At 39.4% G+C, this 21,489-nt stretch overlaps 1 protein-coding gene across 2 annotated transcripts in view; it reads right to left on the bottom strand.

Annotated features, from left to right (window-relative positions):
- The window catches only part of CPQ (carboxypeptidase Q), a 159,177-nt gene that overhangs the window by 79,514 nt on the left and 58,174 nt on the right, over positions 1–21,489 (bottom strand). For both annotated transcript variants that reach the window (XM_065751691.1, XM_065751690.1), the window contains exon 4: positions 21,213–21,420. In XM_065751691.1, coding sequence (XP_065607763.1) covers positions 21,213–21,420 — 208 coding nt within the window. The remainder of the gene's footprint in view (positions 1–21,212; positions 21,421–21,489) is intronic.

The following is a 21,489-nucleotide window of genomic DNA, read 5'->3' on the forward strand; positions in this document are numbered from 1 at the left end:
GGTCTGTTGTGAGAGGACAAGGGGAAGGGGTTTTAAACTAAAGGAGGGGAGATTTAAGTTGGATATAAAGAAGAAGTTTCTTATGATAAGGGTGATGTGGCACTGGAACAAGCTGCCCATAGAGGTGGTGGATGCCCTGTCCCTGGAGACATTTAAGGTCAAGCTGGATGGAGCTCTGTGCAACCTGATCTAGCTGTAGGTGTCCCTGTTCCTTGTAGGGGAGTTGAGTTGGACCAGATGACCTTTAAGGGTCCCTTCCAATTCACGTGATTCTATGATTAGTGTGTGGCAGTTTCAGAAGTTCACTGCAGCCACTCTATGATAAGCTGAGGATAAAACGATTAGAAGATAATTAACAGGGCATTCTTGAAAATAGCAGTCATATAAAGGGTTCAACAACACTACATATAGGGAATTTAAATCCATGTATGATCAACAAGAATAAAGTAGCTGAAATGGGAGTTTGTGAGAAGCAGAGAAGGTCAGCTGGCAGACTCCTGTAAGACCTGTATGAGCCTGAAAGAAATGCTGGCCATAAGAACAGATTCTGGTTTCAGCAGAGCTGAAAAATTAAAAAGGACTCTCAGATTTCTTATCTGCTATCTTTTCTTCCCCTTTCTGTGTCAAGACTTCAAACATTTGGATCTCCTCCCTCTCAATGTCTTCTGAAGTCATTTTTGTTTATTTCTTTGTGCACATAGTGTGGATCACACCTTTATCCATCCTTTTCCTTTACCTCCCCTCCATTTTTCTAGCATTCCTAATTTTTCAGTTAAACATGACTGAGTAAAAGAATTTCTCTTTCTACTGCCCAACCATGTCACTCTCCATGCCTCAAAATCCTCTTAGTGAATTTAATCCCTCGGCTTCTCCCACTTCTGTTAAACAACTTTCTGTAGTTGCATTGAACTTTTGGAACTTTTATTTCAGAATCTGTACTGCTAAACTTTTTAAAGAGCAGTATTTTAATTGCTCCCTATGTGTCATCCACTCACCTCATCCTGAACTTTGATTGTAAAATCTTTGGAAGAGTAACTGCGCTGCTATTCTGCATAAATGTTCCGAATGTTTGGGGTACTATAAACACAACCACAGCTATCTCTGTTTAGCCAAATTGGCAGTGCAATCAAATCATCTGATCTAGATGAAAACACCACTTAGTCTCCTTTTCATACTACTGGACCCCATGCACTGCAGGTACTAGATATTCCCACAGAGGGTGGCAAGAGGTGGGTAACTGTACCAGGGATGCAAGGTTTGGATATCTGAACCCAGTTTTTAGTGTCTGTGAAAATCCACCACTCTAAAAGTGAGAGGTGGTACCTTTTCAGTGACACAAACTACAGTGAAAGCAGAGATCACATGAAACCCGCAGTCAGTGCTGTGACACAGCTGCAGATGGTGTGCCAGAAGAAACAAAAGAGCAGTAGAGGTGTGCAGGTGCTGTCACCCCCAGTGCTCAGTGGGTGGAAGATTTAATGACACTTGTTAAAATACAGCTAATTTACCACTGTTTTTAATAAGACAGAGAGTTGCTCAAGTTAAGAGGATCACTTTCAGGAAAAAAAACACTAACAACTTTCTCCCAGGGAAAGAGCTGAAGTACTTGACCCAGAGGTTTTATTCCCTACATTTGATTTCAAAGTAGCAGCGAGTACAAAGCTCTAAGTAGTTAATTAACTACCATAAGTAACAGACAACATACATTTATGATGCCAAATAGGTGAATAATGCAGCTCTAAACCTCACCTAGTAGCATTATTCAAAACATTTTCTGTTTCAATACAAATTTGCATTAGCTACCAATTATTGGTCGCCAAATTAATTTCCAAAAGACACAACTTTGAAGAGTGGAAAAAGATAACTTCACACAGATACTGTTACATCTTATGCCTGGATTTAGAAGTGGCACCCAGCACATCTTTAAAGTTGCAGATTTGTCCCACCTTTCAGCATCATTCTCTATGCACTGCTGTTGGGGAAATATCTGATTTTCAAGTGTACATATTCTCAAAAAATATTTTATCCTTTCTCTTAAGGATACATTAAATATCTAAAACCATTTTGAATCCTACAGGATTTAAGGTATGAGTATCTTACAACTATTAACATTGCAATTTAACTGACTAATGCAAGAATTTAATTCATTAACACTGATGAGAAACGCTTCCTAATAAGTTCACTGCATGTGCAATGTGATGCCCTGGTATTATGACAAAATGCTAAAGCACCTCCCTGTTTCATTCCTTGAAATCTCTTTATCAGAGGCTCTACAACGAGTTCTCATTGACTTCAGTTTCTATTATGTAGCATATTTATACAGTTCTATTAAACTTCTCTTAAGTTCCTAATCAACAAATGACTTCTGAAACTCAGCAGGAACAACAGATGATAGCAGAGATAATAACTTATTGACTTATTTCAGCACAATTTTTGACATATTTTAATAAAGCAACATTTCATTCCTATTCTCTTAAGTCTCCTAAACAGTTTTACAAGCACAGCATGCTGGAAAGAGTTCCAGGATGAGCAGCCATTTCCCCCAGCAGTCATCTGTAATTATCTGACAACAATTCTGGAAAAATCTGAAGCTATATCGTATCACAGCTCCTTTCAAATGTATAGAAAACTGAAGAACAAAAAAAGATTGCTCGCTTTCTTTTCCCTAAAATCATTTGGTTTTGCCCGCTTCTTATCACAGTCATCTACATTTCTGTCATTTTGTTTTTAATTCTTTATAAACAATTTATGGAAGCGGAGCAATTCCCATGATCAGATTGTTAGACATAGGTACAACCTTTTGTCCCCTGCTTAATCGCTGTATTATACAAACCATAATCCTCACTCCATTTTTAAAACATGACTGTCGTTCATTAGAACACGTAACGGAAGGCAACCCGCATGGTTCAGATGATAAAGTTCCAGCATGAGGGGCAAAGTGAAAGCTAAGCCAGGCTCTTCTGCCTGCTTTTGCTTATAAAAATATCCCACTTAATTAAGGAGCTTTTTTTAATTTTCTGACTGAGCATAATAGTGGCAAAAACAAATCAGGCCCCAGTCAAAACAAATAATCCCTTTGATTTACTCTTCTGCCTACTCTAGCTGGTAGAGTGTAATTCATTCTTGAAAGACTTTCAGTCCCCAAATCCCATACTGTGAGCGGCTTTCAGCACCAGGAACAAAGTGAAGTGGGCTCTGCTTTTAGCTGGGAGGCTCAGTGATGTGGAGAGCCTTGGCAGGGCTACAAAGGCCCTGCAGAATGGAGGCAGTCTAAACAGTTACGGCTGTTTGGTTTCTCTTCCGGAGCTGCTGAAAACAGAAGGAAACTGTATGAACTGTGTTCGCTTGCTCAAAATATCACAAAAAAGCACAGTTCGTGATGAAGTCCACTTTCTGCTGACAAAAACACCCCACCCCTCCAAAAAACCCTATACAACAAGCGAGTACACAAAAAAACCTCTGTGTGACAAATGTTGAGCATTCTGTGCATACAAAGGAGCTTTAGCTGGGATTGCTGAGAGCTTAAAGGCAACGTGATCAAAACAAACAACACAAACAAAGTCAGGATATTAAAAAGCAGAACGCCTCTGGTTGTTAAGCTCTGAGTATAGGAGAACAAATCTTAATTAGGCACTTACTAGGAGTCCCCTAATGCTTGACATAAATGCTAATCTGAGGCACTTAACACCTTGGTTCAGGGTGAGGGAATAAGTAGGGACCAAAAAGGCCTTTAAAAGCACTGCCAATGGAAGCACACCTGCCCCACGGTGTTTTCATCCTGCTGCTCCCTGAGCTCCTACCTGAACCCCACCATTCCGTGGAGCTGCTGTCAGAGCTATGGGATGCTCACAACTACCCCTGAAGCAGAACTGCAGATGAGGTTTGGGGAATCTGCACTTCTCTCTGTTCACAGAGTTCAGGTTTAACTTCACCAAGCTGATCCTGCAGACTCACTGTCAGAGTATGGTGTGCGAGAGCATCCTAAGGCAATTTCAGGGCTACAATTGCATTGAAAAAGAAGGGCATGTCCTTCTTCAGCTGAATCACTTCTGGCATCATAATAAATCTGGTGCTACACTAATGTTTCAATTCTCTATGATATGCCAAGTCTGCCTCTCCTAACCCACAGTAAAATGATTTATTCCATAAGAAACGAGTACATTAGCTTGTCAAGTATGGAAAATACTTCAAGTACTTCAAGTATTTAATTTCACTGTAGAAACCTTTTGTTGTTATATTTTTTTTTCTTAGTAATACAGTTACAGTAAAAGTGATTCCCTCCAAGCTACTAAACCCGTAACTTATTAATCATTCTGTCTAGCCTGCTAACTGCTGCATAAAATGCACTAAATAAAAGTCACAAACTCTTTTTTTCCCTTGAGCAATTATCCCTGGATACACAGCAATCCATTTACAGCATGCAGAAATTAGCTAGTGAAAGGATTATAACAATTTCTTTTATCTCTAAAAGAGTTATAGTTCCTGAGTGCAGTGTCAGATATGCTTACAGTAAGACAGTAAATCTAACCAAATCTACTCTCAGTTGCAGTGATTTTTGTTCACATGAGACAATGTGAAAAGCCAAAAACAGTGCTACAGTATTCAAAAGATGTCTATGCAGTTAAAAACTCTAAACTGTACATTTGGTTCATGGAAGAAAATACACTGAATGCAATACCAGTAGTAGAGGTAAGGGAGAAATAACATATCCCACCAAACAGAATCTGACTCAGCCACCGCACAGTGTCCTCTATTCCCCCTCATAAGCCTTAACCAAAGTGCAGTTTGCAGATATAGTTTAGGTTACTAGAAGTAATTTTAAAAAATCCTCTATTAAAAAATTCAGCTGGATTAGAATTTCAAGGCAAAGTTGGTTGTTCTTAGTTACTGTTTCAAAAATGTGCTCTAGTCCACTGTGAGCTCTGAGATCCGCTGAATATCTTCCTGATTAGATCGCCAAGAACAATGTAACCCCAAACCCAAGTATGTTACAAATACGTTATTTGCACTCTGTCACACCCAGAAACAAAGCATCTTACACAGCAGAAGTTTCCCACAGATTTTTCCATCCCTCCTTGGAATAACTAAGCTTAAATATTCCTATTTCAGCAGTGAAGAAGATTCATAACCAGCTAGTCAGAAACTTTTCTAGAAGCTGGATATGCCAAGGCTGTCAAACACAAAACTTTCAGCAACAAAAAAGGGGATTCAGTACATATGGCATCAATGTATTTATTTTTCTTAAATGAAAATAAACTTAGAATACTTTTTCCTTGGTTCTTAAGGTCCCCTTCATCACTGTACCAACACATTCTCATGAATGCAAAAATAGAAATCTCTTCCTCCTAACCCTTCTGGCCCAGAGACATGCTTAGCCAGGACAAGGAATACACAAGCAGGAAGGGAAAGCTGCAACCTGTTCCAGCACCTCACAACTCACTCAGTGAAAAACTTCTCCATCATCTAATCTAAATCTTCTTTCCTTTAGTTTACAACAATTTCCCCCTCATTCTATCACTATCTAACCTTGTAAAAAAAAAATGATTTCCTTCCAGTTTATAAAATCCTTTTCAGCATTGAGGTCTTCCCATAGCCTTCTCTTGTCCAGGCTGAACAAGACAAGTTCCTTCAGCCAGCGCTATTAGGAGAGGTAATTCCAGCCCTTATATCATCTTTGTGACCCCACTCTTGACCCCCTCCAGAATCACAGAATTGTAAGGGTTGGAAGGGACCTACAGAGATCATTTGAGTCCAACCCCCCTGCAAAGCAGGGTCCCTGCAGCAGACACACCAGGTAGGCATCCAAGAGGGCCCTGAATATCCCTGTAGAAAGAAAATCCATAACATCCTTGGGCAGCCTGTTCCAGTGCAGAAGCTCCACATCTTTGCTGTGTTGGGGCACAAGACTTGGACACAGTACACCAGATGGGTCCTTACAAAGGGCAGAGTAGACAGGGACAATCCCCCTTTCCCCTCCCTGCTAGCCAGCCCTTTTCTGATGCAGCCCAGGATACCACAGGCCTTCTGGGCTGCAAGAACACACTGCTGGCTTATGTTAAGTTTTTCATCTACCAGGACCCCTAAGTCCTTCTCAACAGAGCTACTCTGAAGAAGCCCTTCTCCCAGTCTGTATACATAGCTAGGATTACCACAAGTGCAAAACTTTGCACTTTGCTTCGTTTAACAGGTTCTGTTTACATGGGTTGACAGTGATAGGACAAGGGGGAATGGTTTTAAACTAAGATGGGGGAGAATTAGGTTAGATGTTAGGAGGAAGTTTTTCACTCAGAGGGTGGCGACACACTGGAACAGGTTGCCCAGAGAGGTTGTGGATGCTCCCTCCCTGGAGGCATTCAAGGTAAGGCTGGATGCAGCTCTGGGCAGCCTGCTCTAGTAGTTGGCAACCCAGCCCACAGTGGGGGGGATTGAAACTACATGATATCTCAGGTCCTTTTCAATCCAGGCCATTCTATGACCTTCATTAGGTTCACATGGACCCAGCTTTCAAGTTTATAAAGGTCCCTCTGGATGGCATCCCTTCCTTTTGCTGTATCAACTACAGCACTCAGCTTGGTGACATCAGCAAAATAGCTGAGGGTGCACTTAATCCCATAATCTATGTCACTGAGAAGACATTAAAGTTTACCGGTCCCAAGACAGACCCCTGGTAGACACTGATCATCAAAGGCCTCCACCTGGACACAGTGTCATTTACTGCAATCCTCTGGCTGTGAAAATAGTTCACCCTTCAAATCTCTCTCTCTCTATTTAGAGGTAAGGATGTGGAAGGAAGAATGCACGTTAAATAAAAAATTCTTTATTCATACTTTTTCACAGTACTCTTCGGCTATCTTTAACAATGATGGTGAATGAATGTTGATTGGCATTCCCACCATTCTCTATCTGTCACATACTGTTTGTCCTTTAGTTTGTTAAAGGAGAGAAAAATATGTATTGGAATGTCTTCTAGAAACTTCTGTTTGCTTTTATTGCTGGAGGAACAACACTTGAAGATGTATATGTTGCAGTATTCCATGTCAGAGAAGGAGAGGTCAAAGGAAGCTGCCTTTCTCAGGAACAGAAGGCTGGTGAAAGTCCTTATCTTCTAGAAAATTTAATCTAGTAAGTCTTGGAACAATTTTGAGAAATAATATTTCCTACACTGGCATCATCAGAATGTAGTTCATAGTATTAGAGAAGCCTACCTACTCAGTTTACAGTCTTTATCCTGTATTTTCACATACCAGAGCACAGCAGTTAGAGAAGGATCAATACCTTGGACTAATTTCATCAATACAGGGTACATATCTTCAGTAGAAAACAAAATCACTGGATCCACAGAATTTTTGTTCCCACCAGAACTATCCTCTGTCAAGTTCACCTTCCTCTAGCTGATCATTCATAAAGTAATCCCTTCTAAGCATAAGAACTATAGGATCTTGGCCCAAATGCCAAATAAAACCATGAGAAAGAAAGAATTTGAAGACTTTGTGAGATCCCCACTTGAGTCCATGCTGTCCTAACAATTCACACCACAAACCACAACTTTTTGAAGTTCTTTAAAACTAAGAAGAGGGATGGGAACAGTGAGTTTGATCACTATTCATGAGGATGCTTTAGAAACAACCCGAAGTATTTTAGCAGACACCTCATGAAGACATGAGCATCATCTTTCCTTTAACACTATAACAAAAGTGGCTCATCTTCTAGCCTGAACAAGCCAACACCAGTTCTAAAACATTACATTTGATCATGTGAATTTGCAGTATCCTTTGTATAGTGTGTTTGTTACAATTCTTTGGAGTAAGAAATTCAGAAGAAAGTAGCAGACATTCATTTTCTTTGGGTTTATTTTAATACTTAAACAAGTAAGCAAGAAACTATTTTCTGAATACTTCTTTCCTATTTCCTTTCAACACAAAAATCAGAACCTGAGGTAACCGTGCTAGGTAGGAAAGGCCACCTCTGTAGGTCACTTCAAAATCTGAAAGCAATTACTGTGCATTTGTAACTGAAGCAAATGATCCTCACATGACTTGCACTGCCACATCAAGTGGTACACTGAAGAGGAAAAACCTCTTTAGAAACAAACAATTGCAAAACTCTTACCTCCAACTGCCTTCATTTTTCCCTCAGATTCGTCCTTGCAGAGTTGGAATTCCCAGCACAAAGCAGCAGCACTGGGGGAGCCATGTTCAGGACACACATGGGCATTCAACAGGACAATGGCAGAGCAGGACTACAGTTACAGCTTCACAACAGCACATGGTGTTGACAGCAAACACAGAATGAGTATTTAAACACAACTCCCTCATGCTGTATATTCACTCAGAAATACGCTCCTGCTGGCACAGAAAATGACAGCCTATTCACGGCTGAACCACAGAGCTGCAGGTCACAGTCTTTAGGCCTGCACATCACATCCTTCCTCATCCCTAAATGGCACTTCACTACAGGGCATCTCATTTCATCCACCATCAAAAAGGTTTTAATCATTTGCCACTCTGCAGGCCATGGTGCAAGAATCCTGCTGCAGCACACAGCTAAAAAAAAAAGATCCTTGCACAGTTTCAAACAAATGTGAGAAAGAAGAACTAGGGAAGACTAGCTACCCTACTTCAAAAGGGAACTGCAGTAATTCAGCAGACCAGGATCAAGTCCAGGAGAAGGCTGTTGTTTTACTATGATACGATGAGAGGGGATGGGAGCTAGAAATTTGGCATATCCTCTGCTGCAGACTTCCCACTGCAGTTCATTATCTGTTGTGGGCGTATTATTCCAACGGTGAAGGTTGTATCAGGTCAAAGACTGAAACAGTAGGCCACATTGTGGTACCCTGAATTCCCATTTGCCTTGCTTTTGTAGATTTGTAACAAGGTAGGTTACATAGAGAGTTCTTTTCTTCATCACAATTAAGTATTTTTCTGCCCTTATGAACATGAAAAAGTGACACAGAACTCTCTCATGATCTGAGTCAACTTTACTTTTTGTGCTGTATTTTCCCTTCATTTTCATTCCTCCCAAAAAGCATTAAAACAGAATGTAAGAAAACTCTTCTAAAAAAGGCTACTAACTTCCAGATCCCTTCTCCAAGATTCAAGGAAGTTTGTAATAAGCATTTCAGATTTACTTTGTTTTTTTTTTTTTTAGTATTGAACCCACATTGATACACACATACAATCAATTCCAATCTCACTTGCTGAACAAAATCTTTAAAGATGTATATTTGCTAAAATTACAGCAGAAAATTATTTTCTTTTCTTCTATAGGCTTCTTTTTTATATTAATTCTGAAGCTCTGGAGAGAATGAACAGAGCTCTGAAAATAGAGAATTTCTTCATACAGCAGTGTCTAGAGAGCCCCAAATGAACGAGGTTACTTAATAATTTGGAAACTAAGTCAGTTTTAAAGCAATTGTGCAAATATTCTTCTGTACAAAGTTATTGGATGGAATTTATAACTGCAGTCTGTTCACCAAAGAAGAGAGGAGCAAGGACAATTGTTATTCTACACCACAAGAGATGGATGTATTTACCTCTGAGTTACACAATAGGAAAGACCTAGTGTCACTACATCTGTATTCCAGGTCAACGTTGTATCCAAACAGCAACAAGCTTCTTTTGCTCATGGCACTACAGCTAATTTCTGGTTCCACTTGGTTCAACAACCCAGATGTAAATTGATACTAGCAATTATGATCCACATTACAATTAAATTTGTGGTTTCAGATAAATGAAAAGAAAAAAAGATCCGTTTGTTGTTTTTTTTTTTGCTTTAAAGATTCATCAAGAGATTTTAAAGCGCTCAAAGAAGAAAAACTAACTTCTTGAAAATATGCTACTATCTTCTCATACCACACCGAGAGAAGAAACTCCTCTATTTCTAAGAATGAAAACTCAATTATAGGCAACATTCTTCAAAAACACTCCAAAAAGAACCCACACGTATTTACAACAGTTAGAATGATTTCAATGGCACTGGGTTAAAGCAGCTAAAATTACTGCAATTAGCTGTTCTTCCTTCAGTTTCTTGGTGGCTTTGGAAGATCATCTTAATTAAATGCAGTAAGAGATTCTCTGTTAAGCAGGGAATGGTTTTGTTGGGATTTCTAGTTGATCTTCCTTTAAATATAATTTTTCCCTAATAGGGAAACAAAATGTTATTACCTTTATGCTTTCAAGAGGAATCTGGATTTCTTGAACAAAATCAAAAATAGCAGCAAATGATTTGACAGACATGCAAATTACACATTTTTACATCTGTATGTTACTATCTGGATTATTGGCTGGATCTCAAGTAGCTAGCATTCATGGTTTATGACACTGCAAAATCCTATGCTTACAGGTCACTAAAACAGCTTTAAATATGCTCTGTAGACAGTTAGATAAACAAAGCTTTTGCAGCAATTACAGCATGCCAAATGATCAGATGCTTTCTCTACAGCCCGAGCCTTTGGCACCCATGAAAGACTGTCAGGTGTCTTCAATTGCTTCTGTACTAACACCTCCAAATAACATCCTTAAGTCCCTAATTTGTGGATTTGCCTAAAACAAGCTTGTTTACATGGCAGGACACACATTTCCAAGGAAAAGCTGGATGCCACCTCTTCACTTTCACACCACAAGTTTTACCACATCTACTCAATCTTAAATACATCACAATTGTGCTCAGCAAACAAGGCAAGAATCCCATATGAGCCACCCTACCAGGGGTACACTATACATTCAGTTTCTTCTTCAAAAGGCAAGTAAATCACATTTCTTGCTTCTCAGTATTCATAATCTCTACCAACTTGTCAAGATTATTCAGAATCTCTGTTCTGTCCTAAAAAGTACTTAGAACTTTCTTTGTGACCTACCACGTTCTTCTTTCCTTCACGTTGCTCCAGACATCAACAGATTTGGACGGTTGCACAGAAGTGCAAATGAGAACATCCTCTTACTTGTTCTTAATTTACAGAAAAATCTGATACAGGTGAATAGAGACACCTGTCAGCCATTGCTGACCTTCTGCAACAAATCATCTCAGCCATTCTGGAAGGCTTGTATGTTATTTTACAGAAATGAGGAGAGCAGTTATGCTGCTCTCTAACTGCAAATTGAGTGTCCTATGTCCACATATAAAGGACATAAAGCATTATACATTTTAATATAATGTAGAACATTATCAACACCAAATTTACTGAAATTTAGACATTCTATCAAAGCCAGCTTATTTATATTTCTTTACACTTAGCTGCATCTCCTCCCTGAAATTCAGCATTTAAATTTGCGGAGGCAATTTTAAATTAAATGACCAAATTAATCAATGAAAAAGTCAATGCACCCCTGGCAGTAAGGGTACAATCCAATCATCTTGTCTAACTTATTTGAAGGTTGGAAACTAATGAATGAGAAAAAAAAATAATCTTCAGACCTGTGCTTGCTATAAATAGGCTTATTAACTACAGACTATTTATATGCACGGTGTAACAGCTGCAGACTTCCAGAAAGACTTGCTGAACAACTTGCAGAATGTGTTAAGAGACAGTCAAAGGTAGTATCAGCCGAGCATTAATTCCAGTTAAGTGAGCAGATCCTTCCAGCACTTTAGCACATAAACTGAAGTCAGTGGAATTTGGTCAAAAGCAAAGAACACAGATCCAAGATATTTAAATCTCTGACTTTAGGTTTGCAATGCCAAGAAACAAAACCATAGAAGCAAACAGACCACAAGCTGTACTATCTTCTTGTAAGATAAGACAGAGAGGAACATACTTGTCAACAGTTCAAGATTGTGTTTTTCCGTTCCTTCACAAAGAGTAACATTATCTCAAGTCCCCTTCTGTATGATTTGAAAGGGGAAAAAGGGCAAAAAGGAGTGAGGATGTCACATTTTAGAGCTCAACTATCACTGCTGGCAAGAAGCTGGGTGACAGACGTTTCCCATTTGGAATGGTAGAACACACTCTACTCTGCTGAGCAGCACATCACAGAAGAAGGTGTTCTGTAACCGTAGCTCATATTTATAGCTTACAGCAACAAATTCCATTAGAATGAAGGAATATTATTTCACGAAACAACTTCTCCCACAGGCAATACATTAAACTTGGCACATGTAAAAGATGAGAGAAATCTTTGTCCAGTTGACATCAGAAAAGGAAAAACTAAACCCAATGATCATTAGAACAAGCAAACAATTAAAAAATAAAGCCTAGAACTTTAAATAATACAGAAGTACTGAAACAGCATTAACATCCCTCCCTGCTGAGCTAAGGAAAATCCTACTTCTACTTGCATACCAACAGTTGAGAAAAAAGCCATTGATTTGGTGCAATTTCTAAAGCAGTATAGTTCACAGAATGTTGTTTCATCTTACATCATGGTATTGTTCCATTCTCCACCCCATATATGACAATTTATGTATGATTAGATGAAATGAGATATTGGCTAGGGGGTGGGAGTTAAGCAGCGTATATCAGGCCATTATACACTGTTCTTGAGACTAATATTTCACAAATGTGGTTGTAAATTCCAACATTGAAATGGAAATCAGATGTCGAGGGACTATGCAACTACAAGAAGAATAACCATTTCAGTTTTTCTTTTGTTTAAATCTGTAAACCAACTCTATGGAATAAATGACAGAATAAAACCCAATGGGGAAAGCAATGCAGATTGTGAGAAACATACTTCTCAGCATATCTAAAGAAGCAAACAGAGAACCTGTAGCACAAAGTAAATTTTCTGTCAAAGGTCTTTTAGCAGGCCCTTTGCCTTTTTCAACTTCAATTTAAAAGTATACTATAAAGAATGGAAACTCATACAATTTGTATGCTACAGATAAATTTCATTTATTCATAAATTTCAATATTTCCACTTAAAGAAGAAAGAAATGGAAGAGACAAAAACTGGAGATTTTGTTTGTATTTAAGAAGCAAAAACAGTGCTGTACTGTCTTACGTGTTTTTTCATTAATTTATATGTTTACACTTCCGTTTCCAGTTTACGCACTGTCCAAGCATGAGCTCAGTCCTAAACACATAAAGTTTAACTTTTAAACACAGTGCTTAACTTTTTTGAACAGCATGACTGAAAAGAGTCAGAATAACAGAATGGCTGAGGCTGGCAGGGCCCTCTGGCCCACCCATGTTCCAGCAGGGACACTCAGGATGTGGTACCCAGGACATGGTGCCCAGGTCCATGTGGCTTCTGAACATCCCCAAGGAGGAAGCCCCACAGCCTCTGGGCAACCTATGTCAGAACTCCAGCACAGCAATGCTGCCTGGTGCTTAGAGGGAGACCCTGTACTCCAGTTTGTGGCCATGGTCTCTTGTCCTGGTGCTGGGCACAACTGAAAGGAGACTCACTCCATCCTCTTGGCACCGTCCCTTCAGGTGTTTGTGGACACTGATGAGACCTCCCAGAGCCCTCTCTTCTCCAGGCTAAGCAGTACAAGTTCTCTCAGCCTCTACTCACAGGAGAGGTGCTCCAGGCTCCACTGTATTTTGGTGGCCTTGTGTTGGACTCTTTCCAGCATACCCAGGTCATACAGGGGGGAGGGGCAGAACTGGACAAAGCATTTCAGGTGCAGCCTCAGCAGGGCTGAGTAGAAGGGCAGGATGACTTCCCTTGATCTGCCTAACGCAGCCCAGAATACCATTGGCCTTCTTCGTGACAAGGGCACATTGCTGACTCATGTTCAACTTGGCATTCACAAGGACCCCCAGGCCCTTTTCTGCAGAGTTGCTCCCAGTTGAGTGCCTCCAGCATGTGCTGGTGCCTGTGGCTGTTTCTCCCCAGCTGCAGGGCTTTGCACTTCTCCTTGGTAAATTTCATGAGGTCCCTGTCAGCCCATTTCTCCAGCCTGTTGAGGTCCCTCTGGATGGCAGCATAGCCCACTGGCATACTCATCACTTCACCCTGTTCTGTATCACCAGAAAACATGTTGAAGATGCATTCTGCCCCATCGATCAGATCTTTAATGAAGATGTTAAACAGGACTGGAACCAGTATTGAGCCTGGAAGTACTACATCTAGTTATAGATCTTTCAATTACACTTTACATCACTGTCCACTTATCATCAACACACTGTGGGTCCAGCTATTCAATCCATCTCACTATCCATCCAGTCCATACAGCAACAGCTCCTGTCTACTGAGGTCAGGTGGGTACAAGTGCCAAAGGCTTTAATGAGTATTCACTTCTCTCTTCACATCCATCAGGTTGGTCATTTAATAACAGGAACTTACCAGATTGGTTAAGCATGAGTTTCCCTTGGTGAATCTATGCTGACTACACCTGATCTTTTCCTTGCCCTTCACATGACTGGAATTGTCTTCCAGGATGGGGTATTCTATCTACCACATTCCTAGGGATCAAGGTGAGGCTGACCAGCCTGCAGTTCCCTGGGTCTTCCTTCTTGCCCTCCTTGAATATACAAGTGACACTGGCTTTCCTCCAGTTTTCAGCCACTTCTCCCAGCTACCATGATCAATTAAGGATTATTGAAAGCAGACTTACAATGACATCTGTAAGTTCTCTCAGCACTCATAGGTGCATCCCATCAGGAATAACATCTTACTGAAAATTATTTTTAAACCTTTCTGGTATCATGTGCTTCACAATTGATTTTGCATTGCCAAACCACAGTAAATGCTTTTGAATCATTGTGACTACAATTTACAATAAAGTTGCAGTGAAAAACAGCAAGGCCTTTAAGGCCTAAGAAGTCTTAGGGACTCTCTTTAGGCTGGCAAAAATATATAAAAACTGTAACAATGGTATAAAGCAATGAGAATGAGTGATATAACGAAACCAAAGTTTTGAAGAATATACGAATGAGGCAAGACTAGGAGTTGAGCCTAACTGTCTTAAAAACCACAGCAACTGTGGTGATTCCTATCATTTTTACTAACTCTCTCCACATCTTGTCTTCCAAGGACAAGTGCATACTATGAAATCATAACAAATGAATTCACAGTAAATAGAGTCTACCCACATTTTTGCTGCTGGTTCAGTGTTTCTCAAGAATACCATCATTCTGACCATTAAAACTACTAACTGCTATATAATTGAATAACTGTTTTCTCAGTTGCTACAACCACAAGCTTCTTGCTGTAACTCCTCTACTGACTAGTTTCTACACAGTTGAATCACTTTTCTCAATATTTCAGTGTCTGACCAAGCTAAGTTCTTTTCCCCTTTCATCTCAGCTCCAGCCTTCATGTTTTAGATCTCACCCCTTTTAATTTCCCTTCTACTCTACTAATCAAATCTTTCTCCACATTGGTCCTATTTGTTGGAATCTCTGAATCTGCACCAAACAGATCTCTACATCCAACCCACATGCTCTTAGATATGCCATTTTTTATTGAACATGCATGAAAATATCTTTTTGTTTGTTTGTTCGTTTTAAACACTGCATTCACCTCTCGGACTGCAAACTCACAAACTCTCTTGGTAGTTCTGCTGTACAAGGTCTAGCATAATCTGCTCCTCAGAAACAGAAGCATGTTACTACAGTATTTGACTTCTACTGTAGTGAACAGGTGGTTTCCACACTAATCTTTGATACCTGGCAGTAGCATTTCTGGCACCTCCTTATTCAGAAATAAAAGTACAACATTGTTTCTTGCCTCCTTCTTCCTCAATATTGTGGTTTCCTACTTCATGCTTCAGGCAACTACTGTATCTGCCAAACCAAGAACTACCCTACCCTTGTGCATTAGAATGCAAGAAGGATCCACTGCAATTTTAGAAGATATCTTTTTCAACATGGAAAAAAAAATGCTTCAGCAATCATTCTGTAAACCCTCTGTGTATTTGTAAATTATTACTGAAATAAAATCCCACAGTAATTCTTCAAACTACTGTGTGGGAGTAGAGACAAAGGAATGAGTGGGAAGAAAAAATATTACAGTGTATCTGCTTATATTGGTATCATCAAAAGGACTACAAAACTGTGTGCTTAGATACGTTTGCCAGCAAACTAAATGCTCCACTGTCATTTCTAGTGCCACAAATACTAGTTGCAGTTTAAGAAGTGAAGTAGGTAAAACCCAATATTAAGAAGATCATACTCCTCATCCCCGATCACCATTATCCTGGCACTTCAGTAACCTAAACCACAATCAGTTGCTTTCCAGCAGGTTGAATTATCCCACTTGAAAGAGATGCAGCTCTCACTGGACACCAGGCAGGGAAGGCAACTAAAGCTGATGTTTTTACTTCACACCACAGTGGCTCATACACACTGAAAGCTTCTGTGCTTCAGTTGACAAGAGGAGAATCCTTTTAAAGATCTGCTGTCTTGCTTGCAGCACATGGAGCTCATCCCGTGCTTCTGTTCTTGCATCATCAAGCTGAGACACAGGATCTGGAGACCTCTCAGAGATCAGCAGAAATGGCTGAGCAAGCCCTTTGCCTATTCTGAGCTGCCTGGCTATAAATCCAGTCCTGTCATTTTGATAACTTCTGAACACTAAAAATATCATGTTATACTAATGTATCTAAACCAATGCTTTTCAGCAAAAATTATCAGAAGAGACACTTTAAAAAAACAAGCAAACAAAAAAAAAACAACCCTGTTTTGAATCTCTCTTCCATAAACGTGCACTCATTCCATTGATATTTCAGACACCATCAAAGGAGTATGGTTCTTTCTGACTGCTGCCCCCTGCATACATCTAAATCACCTATAAGATGCATTTGTGGCATTCACATACTGTGATTTATCAAAACACACACGAAAAAAAGCCTACTTGAGAACTCACTGGTCGCTCAGAATCTTAAGAAAATCTACTGCCAAGTTCTCTCCGAGAAGAATTAAATGCCTTCAGTAAGCTCTTGGGTTTTTAATGAGAAGTTCAAGTTTTAGAAGAATTGCCAAGCTTTACACACCACAAAACTTAGCATGCACTTTGGACTGAAAATGCTGTTCGCAGACTGAAAAAAAAAAAAAAAAAAAAAAAACCAACGAAAAACAATAGAATTGTCAAGTTAAAATAACAAGTTTTCTTCCATATCAGTTTCATATTAATTTGACTGTTTTAACCATGATAAAACCTCTGTTTAAGAACAAATTATGGCAGTACCCTGACTCCCACAAGGCACATCATAAAAACAATCTTCAAAGTAATAATACAAAGTCCTATTACTATTCAAGCAAAAACACACACACACAAGAACACTGGTGAAAAAGAAACCACAGAGGTAGCAAAGAAAGAACACCAGCACTGTTAGCAAATATATTTTCTTTGAAATTTCGGGGTCCATTTTTGCCAAAAGAAATAGTATCTTTCCCTTTCCCCTTCTTTCCCATCAGTCTGTTACTATGAAGCAATAGGCTGGCACTTTGGAAAACCTAATCTCCATAATCATCTCCTCAATTTTAAGAGTAGCTGTGACATACATGCATCAGCTTAGTCACACAAGACAACCTCACAAAAGGCACTTACAAACCCTCCAACGTTTTGAAATGAATAGCAAAACAATCCACATGGAGTAAATGTGCTAATGGAACCATAATGTGATGGCACTAGGCTCTTAAAACATCTCTGCTCAAAACTCCATTGTATACACGGTTTAGTTTGAACATAGGGATATCTGGAAGCCACATCAAAGGGCTAATGGATAGACATTTTGTTAACATATGTAGAACTGATGCCAGGCCATAAAACAACATTGTACTGAGTATTACACATCTTCAGAGAAGCCCTTTTTTCCCCTGATATATTTTTTTTTTCAGGAGGAGGAGGGGATGTACAAATTCTTTCTTTCCTTATGTGCATGAATGCCTAACAGACTCAGAAGCCTGGACATTTTTATGCTCTCTTGTTCCCTGGAGTTTTGCCCAGTATCACAAATTCCAAGAGAGGGCTGATTTTTGAAATAGGGAAAGGAAGAAAAATGTAAATGCGAATAAGCTGCCTTTTCCTCCATAGAAAAGATTCTGTTGCATTAACCACAGATTGTGAAGTTCTTTACCAATTACCTTAGCATCTCTGTTTCTCAGGTCAGTCCTAGGACTGCTACTTTCAAAGTGCCTTCCAAACTTGGCTCAGAGCTACAGCACATTCTTTAACAGTCTTTTATGCCTGCAGTGTTCAAAACAGAGTCACTTTTCAAATGGTATTTTTTGTAGATATGGCACTCCATAAAAACAGGAGGCAAAAAAGCAGTGTAGAATGAATTCCTGGAACAGCTATTCAGGATTCTACAAAAGCCACTTATAAGCCTTTCTCTTTGTGCTCTACAGTATTTATGCTAGATCACAGAATAATGAGCAATCATTAGATGTATGTACTTTGTAAGGCACTTAGGAAATTGTTTTCCCATCTCTTATTAAGTGTAAAGTAAGTAAAACAGCACTGCACACCAAGAAATATGCAGTACAGAAAGATACTGGAAGTCAGGATTACAGGAGAATTATAACCTTATCCTCTTTGATACCTCTGCAGTTAATCAAGTATTTTGCAGTTCTGTGTTTGGCACATTAGTTACACTGAAGCCAGACTAGCAAGAAACAGCCACTATATGTAGCATTTCCCCAGAGGTGGGAACGGCTGCTTCTGCACTTTAAGACCAATCACAGTGCATCTGTATTAAAATGAAAAGACAAACATGTTTTACTGCCAGCTCTGCCTGAATTTCAAATGAAAACCACATTAGTTAACTTGTGAATTTCTCAGTCAGTCAGTCTCCAGTGTCAGTTTACACAGTTTATATAAAACAACTCACCAGTATACAACACAGTACAAAAGGATGTGAACAGCATCGTCCCAGGTTCAATAACGTGCTTCAAAAACCCCTTCCCCAAAACAAAAATCAGGAATGGACTGCAAATATCTCTACTCTGCAATAGCCTGGAACTCAGCAGGCTCTAATGCCATATTTATTTTATTTCACAAACTCTTTGGTTCAACTGTCAAGAGTCATACAGGCTGAAATACGTTAAGTCCCACAGCCCACAGGTTTTCCACACTCACTGCGGTCCTAAGCACTGTGGGAACATGACTCCAAGCTCAGGATGTTTGCCAGGGCATCAAGTCATAGCATGTTTGGTCCCACTACTTCCTACCTACTTATATGTAGAAAAGCTTGATCATGAACTCATTATCTTGTGGGCACAGCCTCACCTCCCTTGGGCAATTAAAGGGGATTTGGGCTTCAGCAGGAACTAAGCAAGCACCTGAGGAGTGACAGTGATGATGATGCTGGATGTCTCTGGATGTGCCTGCTCAGAACATACAGCCATGTCCACTATGATATCAGCAAGGACACTGTAAGGGAGAGCTGCACCTCCTTGGCTTAGAAGGAGTAAGAGAAAATAGAACAGACACACTGGACTTTACAGGCAGCATTATAAAGCACATTTACCTTTACTGTTCAGATCTTTCTTACCCCACTTAAAAACTTAGTAGTGCAAAAGCTCCAACTTAAGGGAGGTTTTGAAGTACACTTATCTCACTTGGAGCAATTAATGTCAAAGCATTCATTTACTGCTACTGTCCGGCCCAACCAAAAGGACAGATCTAAACAGAAGAAACAACACTGGGTTAACTGTTCAAACAACTGTTACTAGGTGTATGGAGATCTGCACCCAAGTCACATCACTTGTTTTTGAAGGGCTGTGTATGAGCTTGATGCTTCATAAAGCAGAAATTAAATTTCTTGTATTGCTTTAAGTTACTCAGAAATGTAAATGTATTAAAGTTAAGCATAGGAGCCTAACTACAGGTTTGTGAGTTCAACAATTCTATCAATTATCACGACATCAAACACTCCTTGCAAAAAAAGAAAACAAAGCACTTGGAGGAAAACATGCCAAAAGTATTTCAACTACTCTATTTTCTAATTTTACTTTTTTTTTTCCTCCTCCATTGCTACATGTGTGAACTCACATGGAAAAATGACTTCAAAAGGAGGCTCTGAACTGAACATGCTGCAAGGGTGATTGATGGTCAAATAATAACCAACACTTCATGCAACAGATAAGAGCTTTTAGACAATTATGGTTTCAGTCTTGGTGATTACTTTTAACAAACATGCTAAAAAACCTCAGAGGAAGAATGAATTATTTATTATGAAGGATTATTACATATAAACCAGTTAGAATATTAAATTTTAGTAAATACACAGACAAGTACAGGCATTCCTAACATAGTTACATCTAGAACTGTGTCACCAGACTTCATCTGTATTCCACAGTGACCCTCATTTTCAATTCTGTTCCAGCTTTTTAACTTATAATTAGCAGCAGTGTCTGCGATTGGTTACATTTCACAGGCTTCAGCCTAATTTAAATGTATGGCTTCAGACCTCTGTCACAGCTATACCACCCGCTGCTGATTTCTCATCCCGAGTTCAGAGATCCAGATTTGCATTTGTTTCAGTTCAAACCTCAAACCGAAATTCTGGCCCAGGGGAAACAGCACCTTTCTCTTCCACTGCACTTGTAATGCATTTCCAAACACTCTGGCATAAAAGGCACTGCAAGAATTTGGGTCTGCGATGTATTTTATTGCCTGAATAGTTAGATTTTTCTGGATAACAAAGTCGAATTAGCGTAGTGAAGCATCTATTAAGCTTCCAGGAACTGAGTACTAAAAAACCTAAACATTCACTGGTTTTATTTTTCTGTTTCTTGGTTACTTTTTCAAAGTGTGTACACTACCACTCCCATTAACATCAGCAGGGGGTTTGTAAATGAGTCTTTATCCGGTGTTTCAAAAACCTGAGCTTTTTGGGGGTAAGAAGAGATCACAGTCCATTTCTTTAGTTAAAGACACAGAGCAGGATAGCAAAGAGTATGTTTGAAAACATATTCAAAGGATATATTTGGACATTTTATAATCCAGGTTGAAATGCCATGATTTTGAAATCCACCAAACGTAACTCAGGAAAGATAACTTATTAGCACGTTCCTACCTCTTTGGATGACATGTACTTAAATTACTTTATAAATTCAGGCACTGTCTTTAGCTCAGTACACATTACTAACCTAAACTCACAGATAATGGTATGTACATCATACAACCACAACGGTCAATTTCTCCTCACCCAGTGATCAAGTTTTTGAAACTGAATATTTGTGCTAATACTGAGGATTTGAGACATCAAAAGCCAAAGCTATGGAACTTCTATCTGAAGGGTATCTAATGGATATTCTTTGGGATTTTCTTCACATTTTAAAGAACAAAATAAGTTTATTTTTGTATACTCTCACTCACCTGCTCCGGGTACTTGCTTCCAACTATTTCTGCCACTGTGTTAAAAGAAACAGAGTCTGGATAGGTCCTGGCTCCCATCTTTAAGAACACAACAATCTTAGTGCCTCGAGAAGACATCCGTGACATCATTTCAGCATCTTCCACAGAGATGCAAGCAGTGGGAATCTGGGGTACGCCAGACTGATAGTTCTGCCAGCCAGTATGTGGGCTACAGGAAATTAAAAATAAGACAGCATTAACAACTTAGCTTGTAAGTTATTATCACCATTATAGAATT

Source organism: Cyrtonyx montezumae, unplaced genomic scaffold, assembly GCF_038088225.1.
Source record: "Cyrtonyx montezumae isolate F1298 unplaced genomic scaffold, pur_monq_1.0 scaffold_8, whole genome shotgun sequence".
Lineage (NCBI taxonomy): Eukaryota > Metazoa > Chordata > Aves > Galliformes > Odontophoridae > Cyrtonyx > Cyrtonyx montezumae.